The sequence below is a fragment of the Ursus arctos genome, unplaced genomic scaffold, assembly GCF_023065955.2.
Source record: "Ursus arctos isolate Adak ecotype North America unplaced genomic scaffold, UrsArc2.0 scaffold_14, whole genome shotgun sequence".
NCBI classification, from domain to species: Eukaryota; Metazoa; Chordata; class Mammalia; order Carnivora; family Ursidae; genus Ursus; species Ursus arctos.
In genome coordinates, this window is record NW_026622808.1 from 3221894 (window position 1) to 3243457 (window position 21564).

General features: G+C 55.0%; 1 protein-coding gene across 1 annotated transcript in view; it reads right to left on the minus strand.

The window, feature by feature from the left end:
- Positions 1 to 21564, minus strand: part of LRRC75A (leucine rich repeat containing 75A) — a 43493-nt gene that overhangs the window by 2122 nt on the left and 19807 nt on the right. Inside the window, exons 2-3 of the mRNA XM_026521062.4 lie at positions 12162 to 12290; positions 2402 to 2517 (exon numbers count right to left, since the gene is read on the minus strand). Coding sequence (XP_026376847.1) covers positions 2402 to 2517; positions 12162 to 12290 — 245 coding nt within the window. The remainder of the gene's footprint in view (positions 1 to 2401; positions 2518 to 12161; positions 12291 to 21564) is intronic.

Below are 21564 nucleotides of genomic sequence, written 5' to 3' on the forward strand. Positions count from 1 at the left end.
CGGCCTTCCGGAGGCAGCCAGCGGCCGCCACCAGGCTCCAGGGGTGGGAGAGACCAAAGACCCCTGGACCCCTGGCACTACCTCATATCTCAGCCTGGCTGGGCCCACCCGCCCAGAGCTTGAGGGACCACAGGGGAAAAGCCCAGAGGTTTCTGCAGTGATGAAGGGTACATTCTGGGGCCATGGTGCCTGGGTTTGCCTCTTAACTCTTCTTCCTACTCGGGTGAGCTCTAGTCACTTCCTTAACTTCTCTGTGCCTGATATTTACCTGAACAGTGGAGCTGACTGAGTACCACAGAACTGTTACCTGAAATAAGGTAATGGAGGCAGAGCAGAACAGTCCCTTGTATATGAGAGTGACGAACGAATATTTGCTGCTGTCCTTATGAATCACCTAGATTGAGCTTCCTGCTTCCCCAAGAGCAGCACGAAGTCCCTTGAGGCCTGGGTTCCAAGACAAGCTTGCCCACCAGGTGGGGAATCCTTAGGGAGAGCCCTGTAGGGCAGCAGGCAGGGGAGCGCGCAGGGGCTCTGAGCCTGGGGGTGGGTAGCGGCAGACTCCTGGAGGCTCAGTGCTGTGCACCCCCTTCCACTCCCTGCCATCTGCAACTCCTTGCTCTGTGGCCAGAGCTCCCCACTTCCAGGTACCCCAGGCAAGCCGTGGGGCCCCAATGGTGGGAAAGGGAGGAAGGCAGACGGGGCTTACAGCCTGTTTCAAGAGCATATGTTAGTATTAGCAGCCCAAGGATCACGGCTTGGACCTTCTCTTGGCAAAACAATGTCCGTCTCTGTCCTTGAGATCTGAAGCTGGAAGGCTGCTTAGTTTCCTCATCTTGCCCCTCAGGGCGTGACCTCGAAGCACTGGAAACATTGCCTGGCAATTGTTGCGGGTGACTGAAGGACTGGCAGTTGTCAATGTCACTAATACTAATAAAGCAGACCCGGTACACCTGGGAGATAGGTAGCATGTGGTTAACAACCTGAGCCTGGGGTTTGAATCCAGCCCTGCCATTTAGCAGCTGGGTGACCGTGGCCAGTCAAATGGCGACAGTAATATCCCCTACTTCATTCAATCCTTCGGCAAGTGTCTTTAAGCTCCCACTATGTGCCCGGCACTGTCCTAGGCACTGAGGTCCTAGTAGTGGACAGGATGGAGAAGACAGACACGATCCCTGTTTTCACTCTACCAGGGAGGGGCGAGACAGACCACGAACAAGAGACTGAAGTGAGAGTAGCTTGGACATGGCCACTCAGGGAAGGCTTCTCTGAGGACTTAATTCAAGCTGACATTTGAAGAAAAAATGGGCCCTCAGAAGAGTCCAGTAAAAGTTGCAGCAGAAGGAGGGCATGAACAAAGGCCCTGAGGCGTCTGTGAGCCAGCACGAAGCCCAGCATGGTTGCAGCGAGGGGAAATGGGAGGCGAGAGACCAGACAGGGGCTGAGGGCTCATCACGGAGGACGCTGTTTGGACTTCATGCAAGTGTGACGGGAAGCCACCCGAGGGGAATGAGGTTTTTGAATTGAAGAATGGGCGAAGCATGCGAGTGTGCTGGGGAGACAGAAGAGGAGGCTCCTGGATTCCAGCAGAGCTCACATTTCTAGCTTTTCCATCCCAAAGACCCAGGTCACGCACTCCTCATGGCTTTCCAGGTCCCACGGGTCCTGCTCTGCTCTGTCCCCACGTACAGCCCCTGACTGCAGCCCAGTTGGAGCCCCATCCTTGACTCACTCTCTTCCTTCACCTGGGAAGGCATTCCGGGATCCGGCTCCTCTCCTGGCTTTGGGGTGGAAGAGTCCAGAAGGGAAAGAGGAACCAGAGCTCTTGTCAGTGAGGGAGGGCAGTCCTGCCCCTACCCAGTCTAGGGGAAGGACACAAGCCACTCTGCCCCATGGTCATTTGCAAGAAAGGCAGGGGTGCTCCCTCCAGAAGGCCTCACTTCTGGGCTCCCCTTTACTTGCTTCCAATGGTGCTACCTGTCTCGGCCCACAGGTTCTGTGCCCCATGTACCCCCAATCCCCTCAGTCTTCTTCAGGGGGCCATAAAACCCTCGAGGCTTCTCATTGCTGCGTGGCCCAGGGGCACGGCTGGGGTCTGGGGCCCCCTAGGAGACATCCAGGAGAACTGGGGATCCAATGGGAGTGCCCACATTCGGCACACCAGGAACTAGAAACTCCGCATGTCTTCCTCCCCACCCACCCCTTCTTTCTAACGCTGAGTTCTCCTTCAATCTCACCTCCTTCGGGCACCTTCCAAGGCAAACCCTCTGGTTCCAGTGCCTCCCTTTACCTCTGGGAGGGAGAACTGGGTAGCCCAGCCTGGCGCGGATTCGCTCTGGGCCGCCCTTGTAGGAGGAGGCCGGGCGGGGGCAGGGCAGGTCCGCCTCAGGTGCCAGAGACTCACCAGGCCTGGGGCTTCCTCTTCACCAGCCCCCGGTGCCGCCTCCACTGGGAGTGGGGGCTCAGGTGGTAGGTCAGCTGTCGGCACAGCTTCTCCATGGCGCCCAGCGCATCGCCTTCCTGCGGAAGCAACCACGGGCAGGAGGCCCTGAGTCACTGGAAAAGGCCGGGGACACCAGGCCCTCCCCTCCCGCTTCCGGTGTCCACGCGATGAGCACGGCACCCCCAGGACCCTCTTAGCAGAAAGCAGTTGGTTGCAAACTGATCTACGCAATGGCTCTCTCTAGTTTCCGTGAGGTCCTTGCTATCGCGGCAAAACTGAGATTTGCATAAAACTCTACATTCACAATCTGACAACTGACCGGAGCTGAGTGCTGGCTGACCCCTTAGCCAATATTCACCGTGGTCCCTGCCTCTCCCCAGCGGCCAGGGCCCTTCTGCTCACTCGTTTGCTCAACAAAGGTTTACTGAGCACTCACTAGGTGTCAGGCAGCTGTTCTAGGCAAGAAGAAAACGGAAATATTTTTATGATGTCGCAAGTGGGAAAATGTCAACAGTGGGAAAATAAAAAAATAAGGAGTCCAAGTCTTTTCCAGTGAAGTTCATTCGTCTACTGTAATCTGGCCCATTAGCACTTTTTTTTTTTTAAATAAGCTCTACACCCGATGTGGGACTTGAACTCACGACCCTGAGAACAAGAGTCACACACTCTACTGGCTGAGCCACATGCTACAGGCCCATCAGCATTTGAGTCTGAAACCCTGGGTATTATGTCCTGAATTGTGTCCCACCCAAGTCCTTAAACTGAAGTCCCAAACCCAGGTATCTCAGACTGTGACTGTATGTGGAAATGGGGCCTCTAAAGAGCAATTCAGTTAACATGAGGTCATTTGGGGTGGGCCCTAATCCAATATGACTGGTGTCCTTGTGAAAAGAGATTAGGTCACAGGCACAGAGGAAAGACCACAGGAGGACCCCGGAGAAGCCAGCCATCTTCAAGCCCAGGCGAGGACTCAGGAGAAACCGGCCCTGCCAACACCCCGATCTCGGACTTCCAGCCTTCACAGATACGAGAAACTAAATTTCTGTTGTGTAAGTGGCATTTTGTTATGGTGGCCCTAACAAACTTACGTGGGGTTAAAGGTGCAGCAGACATGCTGGAGAGACTTCACCTCTGTCCCAAGGAAGTCACCTCCACAGACAGTCCCCAAGCCCGGGGGGGGGGGGGCAAGACTGTGTGAGGTTCAACTATGAACCCACGTCCAGGGCCTGGCGCACAGTGGGCTCTCAGTAAAAGGCCAGCTCGATGGTTGTTACCATCAAGCTAATGGAGACGCAACGTATTAAGTACTTAAGAGCATGAACTTGGAGCCAAACAGTGTGGATTTCACCCCTTGCTTTCTTACCTCTTCTGTGACCTTGGGCAAGTCACTTGACCTTCACTCCTCCTCTGTGAAGGGCTAACAGAACCCAACTCACGGGGCATTTTGTGAGGATGAAACGAGTCACTATCTGCAAGGGCTGTGACTACAGCCCAGCACACAGCAAGCTCTCCAGGAATGCTCACTTCGTCCACAACGTCCCGTACTGGAAAAGCCACACAGACATGCAAAACTCCGGCAGGGTAAAGGGGGTGGCCCCTCCCAAGGCTCAGATGTGAGTTGGGGTTTTCAGGGCGGATGGATGGGTTCGTGATTTTTGCACGGGGAGAGGAGACAAGAGGCATCCCTGAGTGAGGAGAAAACGTGGGCAAAGGTTTGGCTGTGCAGGGGTGTTACAGGCGCGGGAGCAGATGACAATCTGGGGTCTGGTCACTTCTTGCCACCTCCACGGCTACCACGTTGGTCCAAGCCACTGTCATCTGTCACCTGGATTGCTGTACGCGGACCTTACGCTAGGACTTAATGGAATGCCCCCAACACCCCAGAGCAGAACTGCTTTCGTTATCCCCATTTTACAGAGGAGGGAACTGAGGCACAGAGAGCAGGCCTGGAGCTGTTGGAAAGGCAAGAGAAGACGACCCTGAGGGTGGGTGACGAGAGAGAGAAGAGGTAGGAAAAGGGGGTTTTGAGGATCAGAAGACGTGAAGCATCTGGGCAGGGATCCGGGAGACAGAGGCTCAAGACGGAAGAGATCGGTGTAGACAGCACCTCTGGTGTCTGGTTCTCCCAGAATCGCACTTCTTCCTGCCCCAGCCTGCCTGTCTGAGAAACATCACCTGTCGCCCAGGCAAGTACACTCGCCACCCCTGGGTTGCCATTTCTGATTCTAGACTTAGTTTCTTGCTGCCCCTCCTCAGTGAGGAGGCAGGGGCAGCAGGCAGGGGCTTGACCGAGGGAGACCAGCAGGATCACATTTGCATTTTGGGACTGTCCCTCGACCGAGAGTGGTTTGGGGCCAGGCCCATCTGCTTTGTGCGGTTTGGGGCAGCCCTGCTAGGGCTGCGAAAGCCCCAAAAGTGACGGGAGGCCCCCACACTGGACTGACAGCACTCAGGATGGCGAGGGTGTGGGCAGGGCGGGGATGGGGAAAGATCCAGGCTTTGGGCTTGGGACCTGGGTAGAAGGCAAGGGGCTCCGGGAGAGAAGGGGATGAAAAGGCAGGACGGGGGAATGAGCGGCTCATTTGGAGCCACTTGGAGCCTGAGGGGGTCTATGCACCCCTCCTGGGAGATGCGATTGGATTTATGAGCCTGGAGCTCAAGACGCATTCATCAGCCTCTGATCAACCACCCCACCCCCCACCGGACGTGGAATGAGCTGAGGGGGAAAGCAGGAGGCATGGGGAGGACACACCGGACCCAAAGGGATGGAGAAGGCACAGTGTAGCCATGGGCACCATGGAGAAGAAGGGTTGGCAGGGGTGGTCACGGTGGGGGCCTGGGTGAAGGCCAACTGTGGAGGCCAAAGGGAGGATGGGAGGTGACAGCCGAGATGGTGCTTTGAGAGCTGTGGTTCTTCACTTGGGGTCCTTGCACCTTGGAATCACCAAGGAGCTTTAAAAAAAAAACCTGCCTGGCCCACCCCCAGCATGGGTGGGCAGCTTGCATGCAGGGATTTTTTTTTTTTTTTAAAGCTCCCCGGATAATTCCTGTGTCTCCAAGCTGCAGAAACACCAGCTCAAAAGCTTCAGAGACAACAAGGACCAAGGCCGGGTGGGACTGGGTGGTCTGTCCAGCTTCACTCCTGGGGCGGCCAGGGGCCAGAGCATCGCCACTCTCCCATCGGCACCTTCTCCGAAACCGAGCACCGAGCCCTTCGGCTTCGGCGGCTCCTTTCAACCACTTGGGAGGGGGGGGTTGTCATCCTCCGGACCTGAGCAGCTGGGCGGTGAACTTGAAACAAAGAGGAAAAGGCGGCAAAGTAGCCGCTGCAGAGTGCCAGTAATGCCACAAGGGGGCAGCTGTGTGCAAGGCGCCGCTATGGTTTGACCGCACACGGCCGTTCCCGGCCCGGGAGACTGAGCAAGCCTGTTTGCTCACCGACGAGGACAACAGATAGGGTCACCTCACAGGCGATTTGACACTCAACGTGAGCTAGTGTCCTCACAGAAGTGAGAGCTCCCTTCCGTTTGTCTGGGCTCCATAAACAACAGCTAACGTTTACCGCGCCTCTCCTATGTTAGGCGTCGCCACCGTGCGCTGCACGCACGCACGAGCTCACCACAATCCTGTAACTCACAACCATCCTGTGAAACCTGCGCTACTATTATCCCCACTTTACAAATGAGGGAAGTGAGGGACAAAGAAGCTGGCTAGACTGGCAAGCCCCACAACCCGTAAGATGGAATCAGGACGCAAAGCCCGGCTTTGAGGCTGGCATCCCCAAACCTGCCATCCCGCCCTGCGCTGCCCTCCCGGTGATAAATCTCTTGCTCAGGTGGGTTCAAGGTGTTTCTATCATTTGCACCCGCAAAAGCCTTAAGCAAGCCCATGTAATTTCCCCCCAACTCGGTGTATTGTTCGAAGCCCCCTCCAGGTCTCCCTTCCGCGGAGAAGAGGACAAGGCAGGACTGGCCCAGAGCTGGAGAAGGAGAGGGTGGGGAAGGCAGAGGCTGGAAAGGGAGGGAGGCGGCGAAGGAGAAGGAGAAAGTGTCGTTTCTGCGTGGTTTCCAGAAACGGCAGCCACGCGCCCCTCGTGCAACCTTGGCCGAGAGGTATGACCACCGGCTCCGCAAGTTACCCGGTCCGTGCGTCCCGTGGCCAGCACTCGGCGGTCGGCGGGCCCCTCTCTGCTGTTCAAGGTGGTGAGGCCCAGCAGCCCCTTTGTGCAACCAGACCCCATCCCAAGCTGCCGCTGATTGGTCCAGACGCGCGCACTGGCCGAGCGCAGCCAATCAGCCCTCTCCTGGGGACGAGACATTCCCCCCCCCCCCCCCCCGTCTGCTCCCAGGGCTGCACGTCGCCGAGTAAAAAACTCGGAGCCCCGGGAATGGAGAGTAAGGCCCGGCGGAGCCGAGAGGAGGGATGGAGGGATGTCTGCACTTTCAGCCCCTCCTTCCAAGCTTGGCTGTCTATGCGCCCCACGAGACCCCTCGGTATCGGGATCAATTCTCTTCCTAGCTTGAGGCAGCGCCAGTGGGCTTCTCGCAACAGAGTCCTCACGCACACCGGAGGCTCAAAGGCAGTTTGTGGAATCACTTCTGCGGCTCTTCCTCCCGCCCGTGGCAAAGGAAGGAGAAGAGCGTGGTGCAAGTCTGGGGTGGAGCAGGGGCCCCGCAGCACTGGGGCCCCACATTGCCTCGGACCGGGGCCCTGGAGAGGACCCTGAGGGACTCTCCCTGACTTGTCAGGAAAGATGCTCCAGGCAGATCGCAGTCCCCTCCAGGAGGGGCCACAGCACCGGACGCTGCCCCACCTCTCACCTGTCAGATGGTGACTCCCACTTGCCATCTTGGCTCCCCCAGGCCCCAAGCAAGCACAGCCCTCCACTCCTGCGTGCCCAAACTTCCCTCCCTCATTCATAAGTTCATTCATTCATCAGATACCGACTGTCCTTCCTCCTACAAGCTCAGTGCTGCTCCAGATACGGTGAGACTTGCTGGGCCTTTACTCCCCGCCCTGAGTCCATTCTCTGCTCTTTTAGGGTGCCTGGAACGCTGAGCTCTATAGACAGCATCGCCGGCCCTCCTGCCCTGGCTTCCCGTTGGGTTCAGCTAATGAGGGCAAGGGGAGTGAGATCAGAGGGCAGGAGGAAAGATCCTTCCCATTCTCACCCTCCCAGCTTTAGCACGTGTGACAGCCAGCCTCCAGGACGGCCCCCAACGGATCCTGGCCTCCTGTCATTGTCCCCTCCCATAGTCTCCTTCTGCACGGCCTCAGGGTTGGTCTGGGTGATGCATGGAATGTGGCGAGGTCACAAAGATACCGTGGTGTCTGCCTTGCTCTTTTCCTGGATCACCTGCTCCAGCGGCACATCGGGAGAAAGCTCAAGTGGTCCTATGGAGAGACCCACGTGGCAAGAAACTGAGGCCTCCTGCCAGCAGCTAAGGAATGGGCCAGCCCGGAAGGGGGCCTGCCACTCTCTGCCACGCCTGTAGATCCCTGCAGCCCCGGCCACTGTCTCGAGGGACCCTAAGCTACAATCACCTAGTCACCTACAGAGACTGCACAGGGATAAATGTCGACTGTTTTAAGCCACGGAGTTCTGGGGTCATTTCTTACACAGCAACTAAAAATACAGCACGGCTCTGGAAAAGGTGTTCTCGGCTCCAGCCAGGCTCGGGTCACGGCTTCTACCCACGGCCCTTTCTGTGGTAACGGCTTCCTGCTGCTACTAGTCCTTGGGTGTCTCAATATCCCCCGTTGGTTTCCTTCCTCCTGCCCACAACCCTGGAAACAGTCCCGTTATTAGACTCTCAAAAATTCACAATGGATTGCATTGGCCTGCTTCCCGCCAGGGCCCTGCCTGATGCAAGATGTAACCGCGAACTAGACAGATGCCACCTCCGGCCCCTTTGGAACTGATATTCTCGTGGGGGGAAGGCAGACAATATGTTAGCTGACAAATAAATAAGCCAGATAACTTGGGAGACCAGGGAGTGAAATGAAGCCGTCAACCGGGCATGGGCTAACCGGGGGAGCTGTGTCAACGAGGCCGGTCACAGAGGGTTCTAGAGAGGTGACGGCGAGGCTGAGTCTGAATGGAAGAGCAGGGGAGCCCAGGCAGAAGCGGCAGCAAGGTCCCCGAGGTAGGAGAGGATCTGGAGGCCCATGTGGCTGGAGCTGAGTGAGCAGAGTGGGGAGGAGGAGATAAGAGACCCAGGCGGGGCCACGTACAGGGTTTGGGTTTTAGTAAAACCACGACGTCACCCCACATGGAAGGTTTCTCAGCGAGGTACTTAGGTGACCAATTCACCTTGCAGATTGCTCCCTGGCTGCTCCCAGAGCGCAGAGGGCTGGGAGGCATGGTGGCATGTGCGGGGCTGGGGCCCAGGGAAGGAAGGGGTCTCTGAACTTTTCCCGCCACGTGATCGGTGCTGATGGTGGGATGAGTTTTGGGGGGGGAGGGGACACCCAGGCAGAAATGTCCAAGAGGACTTTGGAGTTGGAAGCTGGGTTGTGGATGAGTCAACACAGTCATGAGCGGGATGGGGTTTTGCCTGTCCCCTCCTTCTTGGGGCACGCACAGACCCACCCCTTTCTAGGGCCTAGGCCCATGCCCAGCTGGGATACAGGAGAGGGCTTTGGGTAGGTTGGGACTCATTTGAGGGGTCATCTTAGTGGTGGGGTTCTTGGTTTGGTGGATGCTTCACCGAGATTGGACCTGGAGGGGCTATTTCCTTTGTCCCCCTTCACCACTGAGGGAGACAGCCCCTCATGGCTGATGGTCTTGACATCTCTGATCTGAAGTTCTCAGATCACAGAGCTAAGACTAGGAAGTCCTGGCCAGCCCCAAGCCAGCTCACGTTTTGGGGTGGGTGCAATCAGGGGCTGTCCTTATCATCAGCTTTGGGGCCCCAGAGCCAGGACCCCCCTCCCTGGCCTCTCCTGCCACATGGCCTCGGGTATGGCTAGGGGAACCAGCCAGGCCCCAGGGCCTCCCACAGGGCTGACACCCCCGGCTCGCTCTGGAAATCGGGAAATCAGAGGCCGGCGCCTTGTTCTCCAAGACTCTGAGCTCACTCCCTGCCTCAGTGTCCCACCACGGACCCGCTGGGTTTGAGGACCCTGCTGGGCCCACGGTGGGTGCTCGCGGACTAGGTAGAGCTTAGCTTCTGTATACAGCGTGCTCAGCCGTGCCAGGCACGTTCTCAAGAATCAGTTCACTGAACTCTCCCAAGAGCTCTCTAGGGGAGGGTATTGCTATGCGCCTTTGGAGTTGAGGAAAACGAAGTTCAGCTAATGAAGTGCCCTGAGAACGCTACACCCATGCAGGGGACCCAATGTTTGGTCCCCCACCCCCCAACTTGGGGGGTGTCTGGAGGTGGGGCCTTAGGGGGGGAAGTAGGATTAGATGAGGTCATGAGGGTTATAAGAAGAAGCCAGAGGGGCGCCTGGGTGGCACAGCGGTTAAGCGTCTGCCTTCGGCTCAGGGCGTGATCCCGGCGTTATGGGATCGAGCCCCACATCAGGCTCCTCTGCTATGAGCCTGCTTCTTCCTCTCCTACTCCTCCTGCTTGTGTTCCCTCTCTCGCTGGCTGTCTCTATCTCTGTCGAATAAATAAATAAAATCTTTAAAAAAAAAAAAAAAGAAGAAGAAGCCAGAGAGCTAGCTGGCTTGCTTTCTGCCACGTGGGGCCACAACGAGAGGGTGGCCGTCTGCAAACTGCGAAGAGAGCTCTCGTCAGAACCGGACCGTGCTGGCACCCTGATCTTGGACTCCTGGCTTCCAGACCTGTGAGCAACACATTTCTGTTGTTTCTAAGCCACCCAGCCAGGGGTAATGTGTTGCAGGAGCCTGAGTTCAGACCCTCCCTCCCCGCCCCCCACGTACGGCCTCTGTAGGTCCCACCCAGATGGAGGGGATAGATGTCAGTCCAGAACCCCTTGGGCCACCTCTCCTTCCCGTGTCCTGTGGTTTGGCAAGGGCAGTGACCCAGCTGCAGGCCCTTCCTGTGTGGAGGGAGGCAGGCCCTCCTCCTCCAGGCCAGATGCAGCCCCACAAGCCCCCTTCCTCCCCCAGAGCACTGGGAGCACTCTGCCTGGAACCGGCCCCACGTCACACCTGCGCCGTACCCTTTATCAGATGGCTTCATTACCTGAATCTGGTCTTCCTCAACTCTAAAATGGGCACAAAAATAACATCTCTCCTATGGAGCTGCTTCAAGTGCCCTGTGATCTGTCAGCCCGTCACCTGTGGGCATCTGAAGTCATGTTCCAGAAAAGGCAGAGCGGTCTGGCCCCTGCAAGGCCTTGGACAGACCCTGCTAGCAGCATCCCCGGGCTGAGCAAGGTAGAATCTGGATGAGGACTGAAGGTGATTCCAAACCCAGCTGGCTCACCTGTGGCTGCTGGCGCCAGCCCCTCTTCCCCAGGCCCTGAGGCTCCCCGTCTGCCAACCCTCACCACCCACTTTTTCCTACCATCCCCTATTTGAGCCCAACATCCCTGCTTTCTGCTGCATCCCACCGCCAGCCCCAACCTTCCCCTACCCCACGCCTGCCCCCGACTGGCCCCCAGCCCTTCAGAGCTCGCTCCTCACCTCAGAGCCTTGGCGACAGCCGGCCCCAGGAGCCAGAGAGAAGGCCCTAAACTAAGGCTCGGATGGAGGCTCAGCTCCTGAGCAATGCTGCTGCGTGCTCATGTCCGCACTTGGTCCGAGGGAGGGGTGCGTTTGACCACCACCTCCTCCCTCTTATCCTCAGTCCTACTCTGCAAGCAGAAGCTTCCCTCAGGCTCTCCTGGGTCCTGCTCTGGCTTCCTGGCCCCGTCAAAGAGGAAGCCCTTCTTTTGGAAGCTGCTGGAAATGGCAGGATGGGAGAGAAACGCTCCCGAGGGGAGCTGCCCCCCACAGGCCCTCCCCTTCCCTGCCAGGATCACGATGGGCAGCTCTGGGTAAGCTGGCTCGGGACCCCGCAAGGAAGGGGGGCAGGCCCTCCCATCCGGAAGTTGGCTAAGCAGCGCCTGCCCACGGAGCTTTTCCTTCTCAGCTCTGGAGGCCAGGCAGACGTGGGCATGAGCAAAGTGAGTGGGTGTAAAGGGACATTCAGCCTCGGAGAGGAAGGCCATTGGGAGTGCTGGGGGCTGAGGCACTCTGGAGAGCACCACGCGGGGTCACTGCTGGATTTACGTGGGGCCCTTGTGCACATAGGAAAAAGTCCACGTCTAGATGGACACAGCCTTGCTCCTGTGACTTGGTGGCGGAGAGAGGGCTGGATCTGACCTGTCTCCTGCCACCTCGGCGTCTGCCTGTCTTTGTGCAAGGTACAACACACACAACCGTACAGGGCAGTCCTGCCCCCACATTGCAGGGGTGGCGACTCAGCTCCAGTCCCACAGAAATGAGGGCTTGATGGAGCGTCCCATTGTTCAAGGGCAGCGAATACGGAGAATGTGTGAAATAGTCTGAGTTTTAAATGTGGGCAATGAGTCCAGATTTAATACCCCCGGGGGGGCAAACAAAACCTGGGCTGATAGTGCCCATGTGCAGTCCCCCGCCATGGATGCTGGACCTTACTTAGGACGGGGCGGGCACCTCAGTCCCCACTGGCCTGTCCTCCTTGGGCCCTGGGCAGTATCGACCAGCCCTCCCCGGACACCGAGCTGCTCTGGCGGGAAAGGCGCCTGCCTCACACCCCCAGAGGTGGCCGGCTCCCTCCCCTACCGGCTTGGGGCAGTGAATGTAGCGGGCCAGGCTGATGATGAGGTCATGTGTGATGGGGTCCACCAGGTTCCTGAAGCTGGCGTAGCGGTACAGAACGTCGTCCAGGGAGGTCGACTCCATGCCCAGGTCCTGCAAGAGTGAAGGACGCCCAGAGGTCAGGGGCGGCCCGGCCCTACCCTTGAGTCCCACCCAACATGCCCAGAACAGCCCCCTGGAGGTGGCTTAGCGCCCCCGCCTCCAGCACCCTGGCCAGGGAGGAGACCTTCCCCCCTCCCAGCTTCAAAAAGATTTCCCAGCTGCAAGAAAGCAGCTCAGAACCTCCCCCAGAGGGCCAGGAAAACTCCTGTAGAGACGGCCCTCCCAGTGCGGGCATGTCTTCCAGGCCCTCCAACGTCTGGATGAAGACCTCCCCCCACCCCACCCCCAGCCCAGGACGAAGCCAAAGGCAGGCTGGCCATGTACTAGAGGCTGCTTTTCCACATAGAGCAAACCTTGGAAACGGCACGCATCGTAAATCCCTGCTCTCTGATGGGTCCTATCTACTGATATTTATTTGTTTTTTTTCATGCTTCTGAGGTCATTTTTACTGTTCCTTCTGTAGATGACCCAACCTCAGTGTTCCTTTGCCTTAGAGGGGGCGGGGGTTCTAGATTGTGGGATTGAAAGGAAAAGCTGCCAGGCACCTAGAAGAAAACCCCACCAGGGCTCCCTTAGAAAGGATATCAAGTGGGAGGGAGGATGGGGGAAAGGGGCCCTGAATGGGGTAGGTTCCCCCAGCCTGAGGAGGGACAAGGGTTTGGGGGGCACCACACACTGAGCACCCCAGCTGGGAGCTTCTGCAGACACCCCCAGCCCACTAGCAAGGGACCCCACAGACTTGGTCAAGAACAGTCACCAGTGTGGAGAAGGACCCAGCAGTGTGGATTAGGGGCCCTACTCCAAACGTTCTGGACTGTATAAGACCCCCCAAGATTCTCGCACAACCCTAGGGAAAAAGCAGGCTCCCCAAACATGACCAAAGCTTGAATTCCCCACCAGGTCAAGCTGAAACAGCATTAATCGCTTTAGAGAAGCAAAGAAACATGGTTTTCCACCCTACAGGGTTGGAATAAACTTTATACCCTCCAGATGTGAAAGAACATGGGTAAACACTGTGTCCTTTCTCAGACACCTCTCCCCTGGTTCTGTTGTCCTCGGGTGGGAGCTGTGGTTCCTGTCCCCAGCTTGGCGCATGACCCAGATCAGGCCGTGATAGGAATAACATTCCTGCCCCCCACCCACCCCGAGGACCAAGGCAGCCACTGAGCGTGGGCAGGGAAAGCAAGGACGACCTACTTTTGCTGCCCTCACCCTCCGGGCCCCAAGGCACCCAAGCTGCACACGGAGCTGCCCCAGCGCAGCCCAGAGGAAGGGTCCCAGCCTGGGTGGCCAGGATCCAGCACCCCGGGGACGCGACATGTGTGGCTGATGGGTGAGTCCCAGCAGGGGTTGGCTCCCTGTCATGTCGGTGGGGAATCCTGAAGTTTCCCAAACACTTTCCCTGTGTGGTTCTCAGAAATCCCTGTAAGGCAAGTAGACTGGGCATCATGATGCCCAATTTACAGATGGAGAAACTAAGGCCCAGGATTTCGGGAATGGAACGTACGACACGAGGACTACAGTTAACACTGCGGTGTAGTAGATTTGAAAGATGCGAAGACAGCACACGTCCTAAAAGTTCTCATCGCAAAAAAAAAACAAACATGTTTTTTTCTCCCCGCCCCCCAAGTACACGAGGTGAAGATGTTAACTTATTGTGGTCATCATTTCACAGCGTGGGTAAGTCAACCATTATGCTGCGGACCTTAAACTTAACAGTGTTCTAACTCACTTATAGCCCAATAACAGTGAAAGAAAAAAATCACATATAATACAGATGTTGTTATTTTTATTTTATTTAAAAAAAATATTTATTAATTTGACAGAGAGAGAGCACAAGCAGGGGGAGCAGCAGAGGGAGAGGGAGAAGCAGGCTCCTTGCTGAGCGGGGAGCCCGATGTGGGACTTGATCCCAGGACCCTGGGACCATGACCTGAGCTGAAGGCAGACGTTTAACCGACTGAGCCACCCAGGTGCCCCTATTTTTAAACTTTTAAAAAAGATTTTATTTTTATTTATTTAAGAGAGAGCAGATGTGATATGGGGCTAGGGGCTCGATCCCAGGACCCTGGGATCACGACCTGAGCCAAAGGCAGACGCTTAACAACTGAGCCACCCAGGTGCCCCAATAAAGGTGTTTTAAAGAAGAATTTCAGGAATGGTGGGGTGGGCCTATGCCTCAGCCGGGGGGCCGTTTTGGGATTGCTCTGGTCTGATTTAGCACTGGAGTGAGGGGGGCAGGAGGTGGGCTGGAGGGTAGAGATGCTGCCCTGAGGTTTGGTGGCTGACATTTCTTTTTTTTTTTTTTTTTAAAGATTTTATTTATTTGACAGATATAGAGACAGCCAGCGAGAGAGGGAACACAAGCAGGGGGAGTGGGAGAGGAAGAAGCAGGCTCACAGCAGAAGAGCCTGATGTGGGGCTCGATCCCAGAACGCCGGGATCACGCCCTGAGCTGAAGGCAGACGCTTAACTGCTGTGCCACCCAGGCGCCCCAGGTGACATTTCTAAGGCCGAAGAAAGAAAGGGTCTTTGCTGGGGGGATCGGGAGGGGCCTGGGCGCCATGCCGTCTGCCCCGGTGAGGAGACTTGCTGCACCTGCCCTCCGGCCTGGTCCTACCTGCCACGGTAGGGACACTTTGCTCCCTCCTCCTTGTTAGAAAGGAATGGACACCAAGGGTCAGTCTTGGGGGCCTTGTTTTCCATTCAGCAGGAATGACCCTCAGAGGCAAGAAACCCTGTGTCGGGTTCTCTGGCTGCTGAAATAATTTCCTGGGGACCTAGATGCGGGGGCTCAAGGTCTCGTGTGGATGCTGGCAAAGGGAGGCTTCTAAAGTGCCGGCTTTGCCCGGTTCCCGAGCTGAAGGCCTTTGTGGAACTAAAGGACGGCTGCGTCCTGGGCAAGCTAGCTCAGGTCACTGAGTCTCAGTTTCCTCATCTGTAAAATGGAGCCAGTGACCCCCCACCACAGGTAGGTGAGAGAAATAAAACCAAGTAACACGTTAAGCCTCCAGCAGGAGAGAATATCACTGACACAGCTCTCCCCACCCCACAGTCCTTCCCTCCATCCCCTCCCCTCTGCAAGACCCCTCCTCTCCTCACGCAGAGGTTCCTGACCTTTTTTGGACCACAGACACATTTAAGAATGTGACAAAAGCCACGACCTCCCTCTCTGGAAAACCTGGGAGTTAGGCCTCATGGTCAGCAGGGCCCGGACCCGTGGGATCTCAGAACACAAACTCTCAGGAATGTGCAGAAGTGCGGCCCACCCTCCCTGTGTCAGGAAGAGGCTGGGAATGTAGGAAGGAGGGGCGTCAAAGGGCCTCTGTTCTAGGGTCTTAGAAGTCCCATGTGTCACAGGGCTGAGGCTCCCCTTTCCTGGGGCGGGGAGGTAAGGGAAGGACAGGGTCCCATGGATGGAAATGGAGGGGTGGTGACTGCCATGGTCAGAGGCTGGATTTGTGGTCACGGGAGAAGGAAAGAAGGTAGGTTTGTCTTTCCTTTCCTGTCTGTCCCGCACGCTGGGCTGCCCCTCTGTGAGCTGTTGCCTGAACACCAGCTTCTGCCTCCCCTGCCGTGCCCCCGTGTACCCCAATGCTCAGCATGCACCCCATCCCATGCTGGTCTCCTGTTACAGTTGTCTCTGCTCCCTGTCCCTGAGGGCTCCTCCAGAAAGCACCACATTCCAGTTCCACCCAGTCCCCGACACGCTGTCAGTCGGTGGGCAAGAGACTTCTTCCCTCCTGGGCTCTGTTGACCCATCTGTGAAATGGGCCGATGAACCACACTCGTAGTTACCAAACTGTGTTTTCAAGATCTTGGGGCTGATGGCAAACACGAGAGAAGCCAGAAGAGTCCGCAGGGCTTTGGGCCCAGCTCTCGACAGAGCAGCTCTGCTGGCTACACTTTGGTTAAAAAAACAAAAACAGAAACAAAAAACAAAAAACCCAACAAAACAAAACAACCCCCAAAAGTAGTTCTGTGGCCAAAGCGAGGTTTGAAAACCCTGGCCTGGCTGACTGCTTGGGCTCTTGCCCTCTTACCAGCCCTGCCCTGTCTTCCCATTCCCCTCCTCTCCAGGCCGGTAGAGGCCCTTCCATCTGGACAGGACCAAGAAAAGCCTCGTTGTGAGCCCCAGAGGCTAGGGGGGCAGGTCTGGGAAGATGCAGAATGTTCTTCCCAGAGCCCCTGCTCCCTGTCCTCCTGTCCTCGTGGTCACTCTGGGTGCTGGGCCTGGTGACAGTGTCTCCAGCTCCCTGGGCTGCTGTTGTCAGGGTTCATTCAGCTGTTGCTTGGGGTGGGGGCAGGCGGGGAGCAGGAAGGAGGGGGATGGGGAGGAGGGTCCCCCCCAGGAAGGCAGACGTGGCCCTGCTCACTGCACTTTGGGTGGCTGTGAGTCAGGCCACCACCCTCCCTGTGAATTCCAGCCGGGGTGGGTCTCCCGAAGGTCCCAGGGCTGGAGGTACCGAGAAGCTGTAACAGGGAAAACCGGCCTCCGAATGCCGCTGCCGTATTTCTTTGTTCTGACCCCACCTAGGCCCACGAATGCTTGTCCTGCTCTAGGATATTTCACGGGTCCTGAGGACCTCGCGGCACTTCCAGCCTCCCAGGTGGCCTCCCCACCCCTCTCCCCAAGGCGAATTTACTGGGGACAACTGTGTCACAACTTTGCCTCCAGATGGCCCCACTTAATGCTGTCCAACAGGGACCTCCAACACCAGTCTGCCCTGGCTCCCAGGAAGGGCTAAAGCAGGGGGGCAGGTGAGCAGAGCCCACTGCATCCACGGAGCTCCTCCAGGCCACCCTGGGCACGGCTTTGGCCTTGGAGGGGCTGGTCCGCTTTGCAAAGTACCAGGCCGCGAGGAAAAGCACTTCCTCAATATGGTCTAAGCAGCACCATCGCTGGGAACTCTGCATGTAGGGTTTCTCCTCATCAGAAAACCTGGGATCATCAGACCCCGTGTCTGGGTGTCTGCTGGAGGCAACTTTCCTTGGACAGTGCCACCCGCAGGGAACCGAGGGGGCCAGCCCACTCCACCCCGTGTAAGTGGGGTCCCCGTGTTACTTGAGCGTGAAGAACCAGGTTTAAGGACTCACTCCAGAGGGAGGGGAGACGATGGGCTTGAGGTTAGGGGTATAGCTTTCCAAAAAGTGAGCAGAGACCCACATAGATCAGCTTTAGATTGGCATTTTTCAAAGTGTGGTCTCTAGTCCCTTTCAGGGGCCCTGCGAGCTCCTCTTTACCCATGACCTATCTGCGCGACCTAGATTTTCTTTGTTCTTTGCAGACTTCAACCGAAACAGCCCAGAGCCAGAGACCCACTGTGGAAAGGGCAGGTATGAGCATCCCGCTGTCTTCTGTTCAAGCCGCACATTAAAGAGATTCGCAAAAGTGTGAAACAGTGTCACACTCCTCACTAAAAGGCTTTTCTTTCAGGGGGAAAAAAATGTTTTTCTTTTGGAAAATGTAGTTATTTTTGTGAAAGTTTCTTTCACATGCGAGATTATTAATTTTAAAAGAATGAATAAATAAAAAAATTTTTAAGTGAGCTCTACGCCCAACGTGGGGCTTGAACTCACGACCTCGAGATCAAGACTCGAATGTTCTACCGACTGAGCCAGACAGGCGCCCCAAAATGAATACATAAATCTTTAACACAGCTTTGTTTCGATTTCTCATATAGTAGCTAGCGTCCACTAGATATAAGCCACATAGAGAAAATCTCTCTTTGAGGTCCTCAATAATTTTAAAGAGCACAAAGTTTCCTCAAAACATTAAAAATAGAACTACCATGCAGTCCAGCAATCCCACTTCTGGATATATACCCAACGAAAATGAAAACGGGCCACCGGAGAGCTAATACGCACTCCCATGTTCACTGCAGCATTATTCCCAATAGCCAAGGGGCGGAAGCAACCAAGTGTCTGTCCACGGATGAACGGACAAAGAAGATGTGGTACGTACCATGCAATACTATTCAGCCGTGAGAAAAAAGGAAATCCTGCCATTTGCGACAACATGGATGGACCCTGAGGGCATTATGCAACGTGAGAAAAGTCAGACAGAGAAAGACAAATACTGGATGATCTCACTTAGTATGTGGACTCTAGAAAGGACCAAACTGAGAAACACAGAGTAGAAAGGTGGTGATCAGGGGCTGGGGGTGGGTGCATGGGAGATGTGGTTTAAGGGTACATACTAGCAACTAGTAGATACATAAGTCCTGGGAAGGGACGCCTGGGTGGCTCAGTCGGTGAAGTGTCTGCCTTCGGCTCAGGTCATGATCTCAGGGTCCTGGGATCGGTTATGATCCCGGGGTCCTGGGATTGAGTCCCGCATTGGGCTCCCTGCTCCTTGAGGAGCCTGCTTCTCCCTCTCCCCGGCCCCTGCTCATGCTCTTTCTTGCTTTCTCTATCAAATAAATAAGTAAAATCTTAAAAAAAAAAAAAGTCCTGGGGATCTAATACACAGTACCGTGACTGGAGACAACAAAACTATTACGAACATTAACCTCGCTGAGAGACTAGATCTTAATTGTTCCCACTGCTAGAAGAAATGACAAGTATGTGATGCCCAGAGGTGTTTGCGAAGGCAACCATACCGTAACATCAATGTATCAAAGCCAAGTTGTACATCTGAAACTTACACAGTGACAATGACATCTCAATTTCATACATTGTATTTCAATGATAAGCACAATAATTATATATGAAATAACACAATATCAATTATATCTCAGGGTTTTGGTTTTGTTTTTTTTTTAAGGTTTATTTAATCTCTACTCCAACGTGGGGCTCGAACTCGTGACCCGGAGATCAAGAGTCGCATGCTTTTCTGACTGATCCAGCCAAGCACCCCTCAGTTTTAAAAAGAAATTAAAACAGAGAGTATAAAGGAATCCTGATACCGAAAGGGATTTGAGAACTTCAGGGTTAGAATATCGGGGTGCTCTGGAGAAATGGGCTAACCTGAGGGCTGGGGAGCCAGGTTAGATGCTGGGGAGCCTTTGAAAAGGGTTTATCTGCCCAAGGCCCTCCCTTTGGGTCCTAGGGAAAACTCCTACTCTGTACATAGCAAGATTTCCTTCTTTCTCGAGTTACCCTGACCCCTTGGTGAGGCTCTCTGTGTGGGTGCAGCTTTGAGGGCTGACGCTGAGGGGTCCAGGAGAGGGACGCTTTCACATGCCCACGGCTGGTGTCTGGGAGAAGGAGCGACATTCAGTTCAAGGATCTGGCTCCAGACTTTCAACCTAGTGATGAATGGCTCTGGAGGACTGGCACTGTGGGGCTGGGAGGGAGGAGGGTCACTGGGAATTTCAACTTACCAGCCCGCCAGCTCCACCCCTGCTTGGTCTTTGCGGGTATAGCTGGAGATCCAATTTCTGCTCTTCCATTTTTTCTTTTTAAATGTTAAAACTACTCTGTTGACAATAAGATTTGGCATTCTGCATTCAGGTTTGGAAATGGATTTGGGGACCGAGCTGGAGTGTTTGCTACCTGTCCTCAGTACTTCCCCATGACTGGACTCATATCCATCCTTTGTGTTCTTGCAGGGCTGGAGGAGTTTTCCCCTCGGAATACGGGAGGGGGGGTTGTTTTCTGAGCTCTAGCCTATCCAAAAAAAAATGTTTTAAAAATATTTTATTTCTTTATTTGTCAGAGAGAGAGAGCACAAGCAGGGGGAGCGGGAGAGGGAGAAGCAGATTCCCTGCTGAGCAAGGAACCCCATGCAGGGCTCGATTCCAGAACCCTGCGATCATGACCTGAGCGGAAGGCAGATGCTTAACTAACTGAGCCACCCAGGTGTCCCCGAAAACTTTTTTATATTGAAATCACACCTGCAGACAATCTGGCTGGATAATGCCACAGTCACTACTCATCACTTGGCCGCCCTTGGGATTCAGCGCCACGAATGACTCTGAGTCACCCGATGTTTGTCTTTCGCTGCTTTTTCTGCCCAAGGTCCACAGGATGGTTCTGCCACGAACTTTTAGCTGCCTCTCCTAGACAGCCCCAGCACACTGTCCCTTTCCTGGGAACACCAGTTCAACATACAGGGGGACCTGCAAAGCCATTGATGTCTTTATTTTATTTTAATATTTTATTTATTTATTTGAGAGAGAAAGAGAGTGAGGGAGAACATGAGAGCGGCAGAGGGAGAAGCAGATTCCCTGCCGAGCAGGGAGCCCAATATGGGGATCGATCCTGGGACTCCGGGATCATGACCTGAGCCGAAGGCAGACGCTTAATCAACAGAGCCACCCAGGTGCCCTTCACTGATGTCTTTGTAACAATCTCTCAAAGTCACCAAAGGGGCCTCCCTTCGTGATACCCCTCAAAACTCCAAAAATCCCTTCCCAGTATCTCTCCCCTGACCCCACCTGCCCCTCAGCGTCACATCTTCAAGCTGCCAACCCTCTCAGCACCCGGCCCTCCCCTTCCTGATACAAATCAACATCTCTGGCTGATCCAGATCTTAGATCACCCCCCTCGCCAACTGGAAAATACCAAGTGTTAGCAAAGATGGGAGGAAATTGGAACCCTCGTGCTTGCTGATGAGAATGTAAAATGGTACAGTCACTGTGGAAAACAGTATGGCACTTCCTCAAAAAATTAAAAATAGAATTACCATATATGCCCCCAAAGAACCGAAAGCAGGGACTCAAGCCAATATTTGCACATCTGTGTTCATAGCAGCATTATTCACAACCGCCGAAAGGTGGAAAGAACCCAAGTGCCCACCCACAGATGAATGGAGAAGCCAAGTGTGGTTGACACATACAATGGAGTCTTCTTCAGTCACAAAAGGGAATGACATCCCATATATGCCACAGCATGGATAAACCTTGAGGACATCATGCTAAGTGAAATACATCAGTCACAAAGGGATAGTCCCACTTATACGAGGTTCCAAGAGCCACCAAATTCACGGAGACAGAAAGTAGGATGGTGGCTCCCAGGGGCTGTGGGGACAAGGAATGGGGAGTTCGTGTTTAATGGGTACGGAGTTTCAGCTTTGCAAGATGACAAGAGTTCCGGAGACAGATCGTACAACTATGTGAATGCACTCAACGACACTGACCTGTAAAAATGGTTAAGATGGTACTTTTTATGCTCTGTGTGTTTTGCAACAATTTAAGAAAAGACCCAGGAAGACAAACACAGACGTCTTCCAGAGATAGGAGGCGGCATCAGGAGAAGGGGACAGGCACATCTGGCCACTTTTTTTCCCTATCACACTCGGTTATTAAAAGTTTCTGCTGCT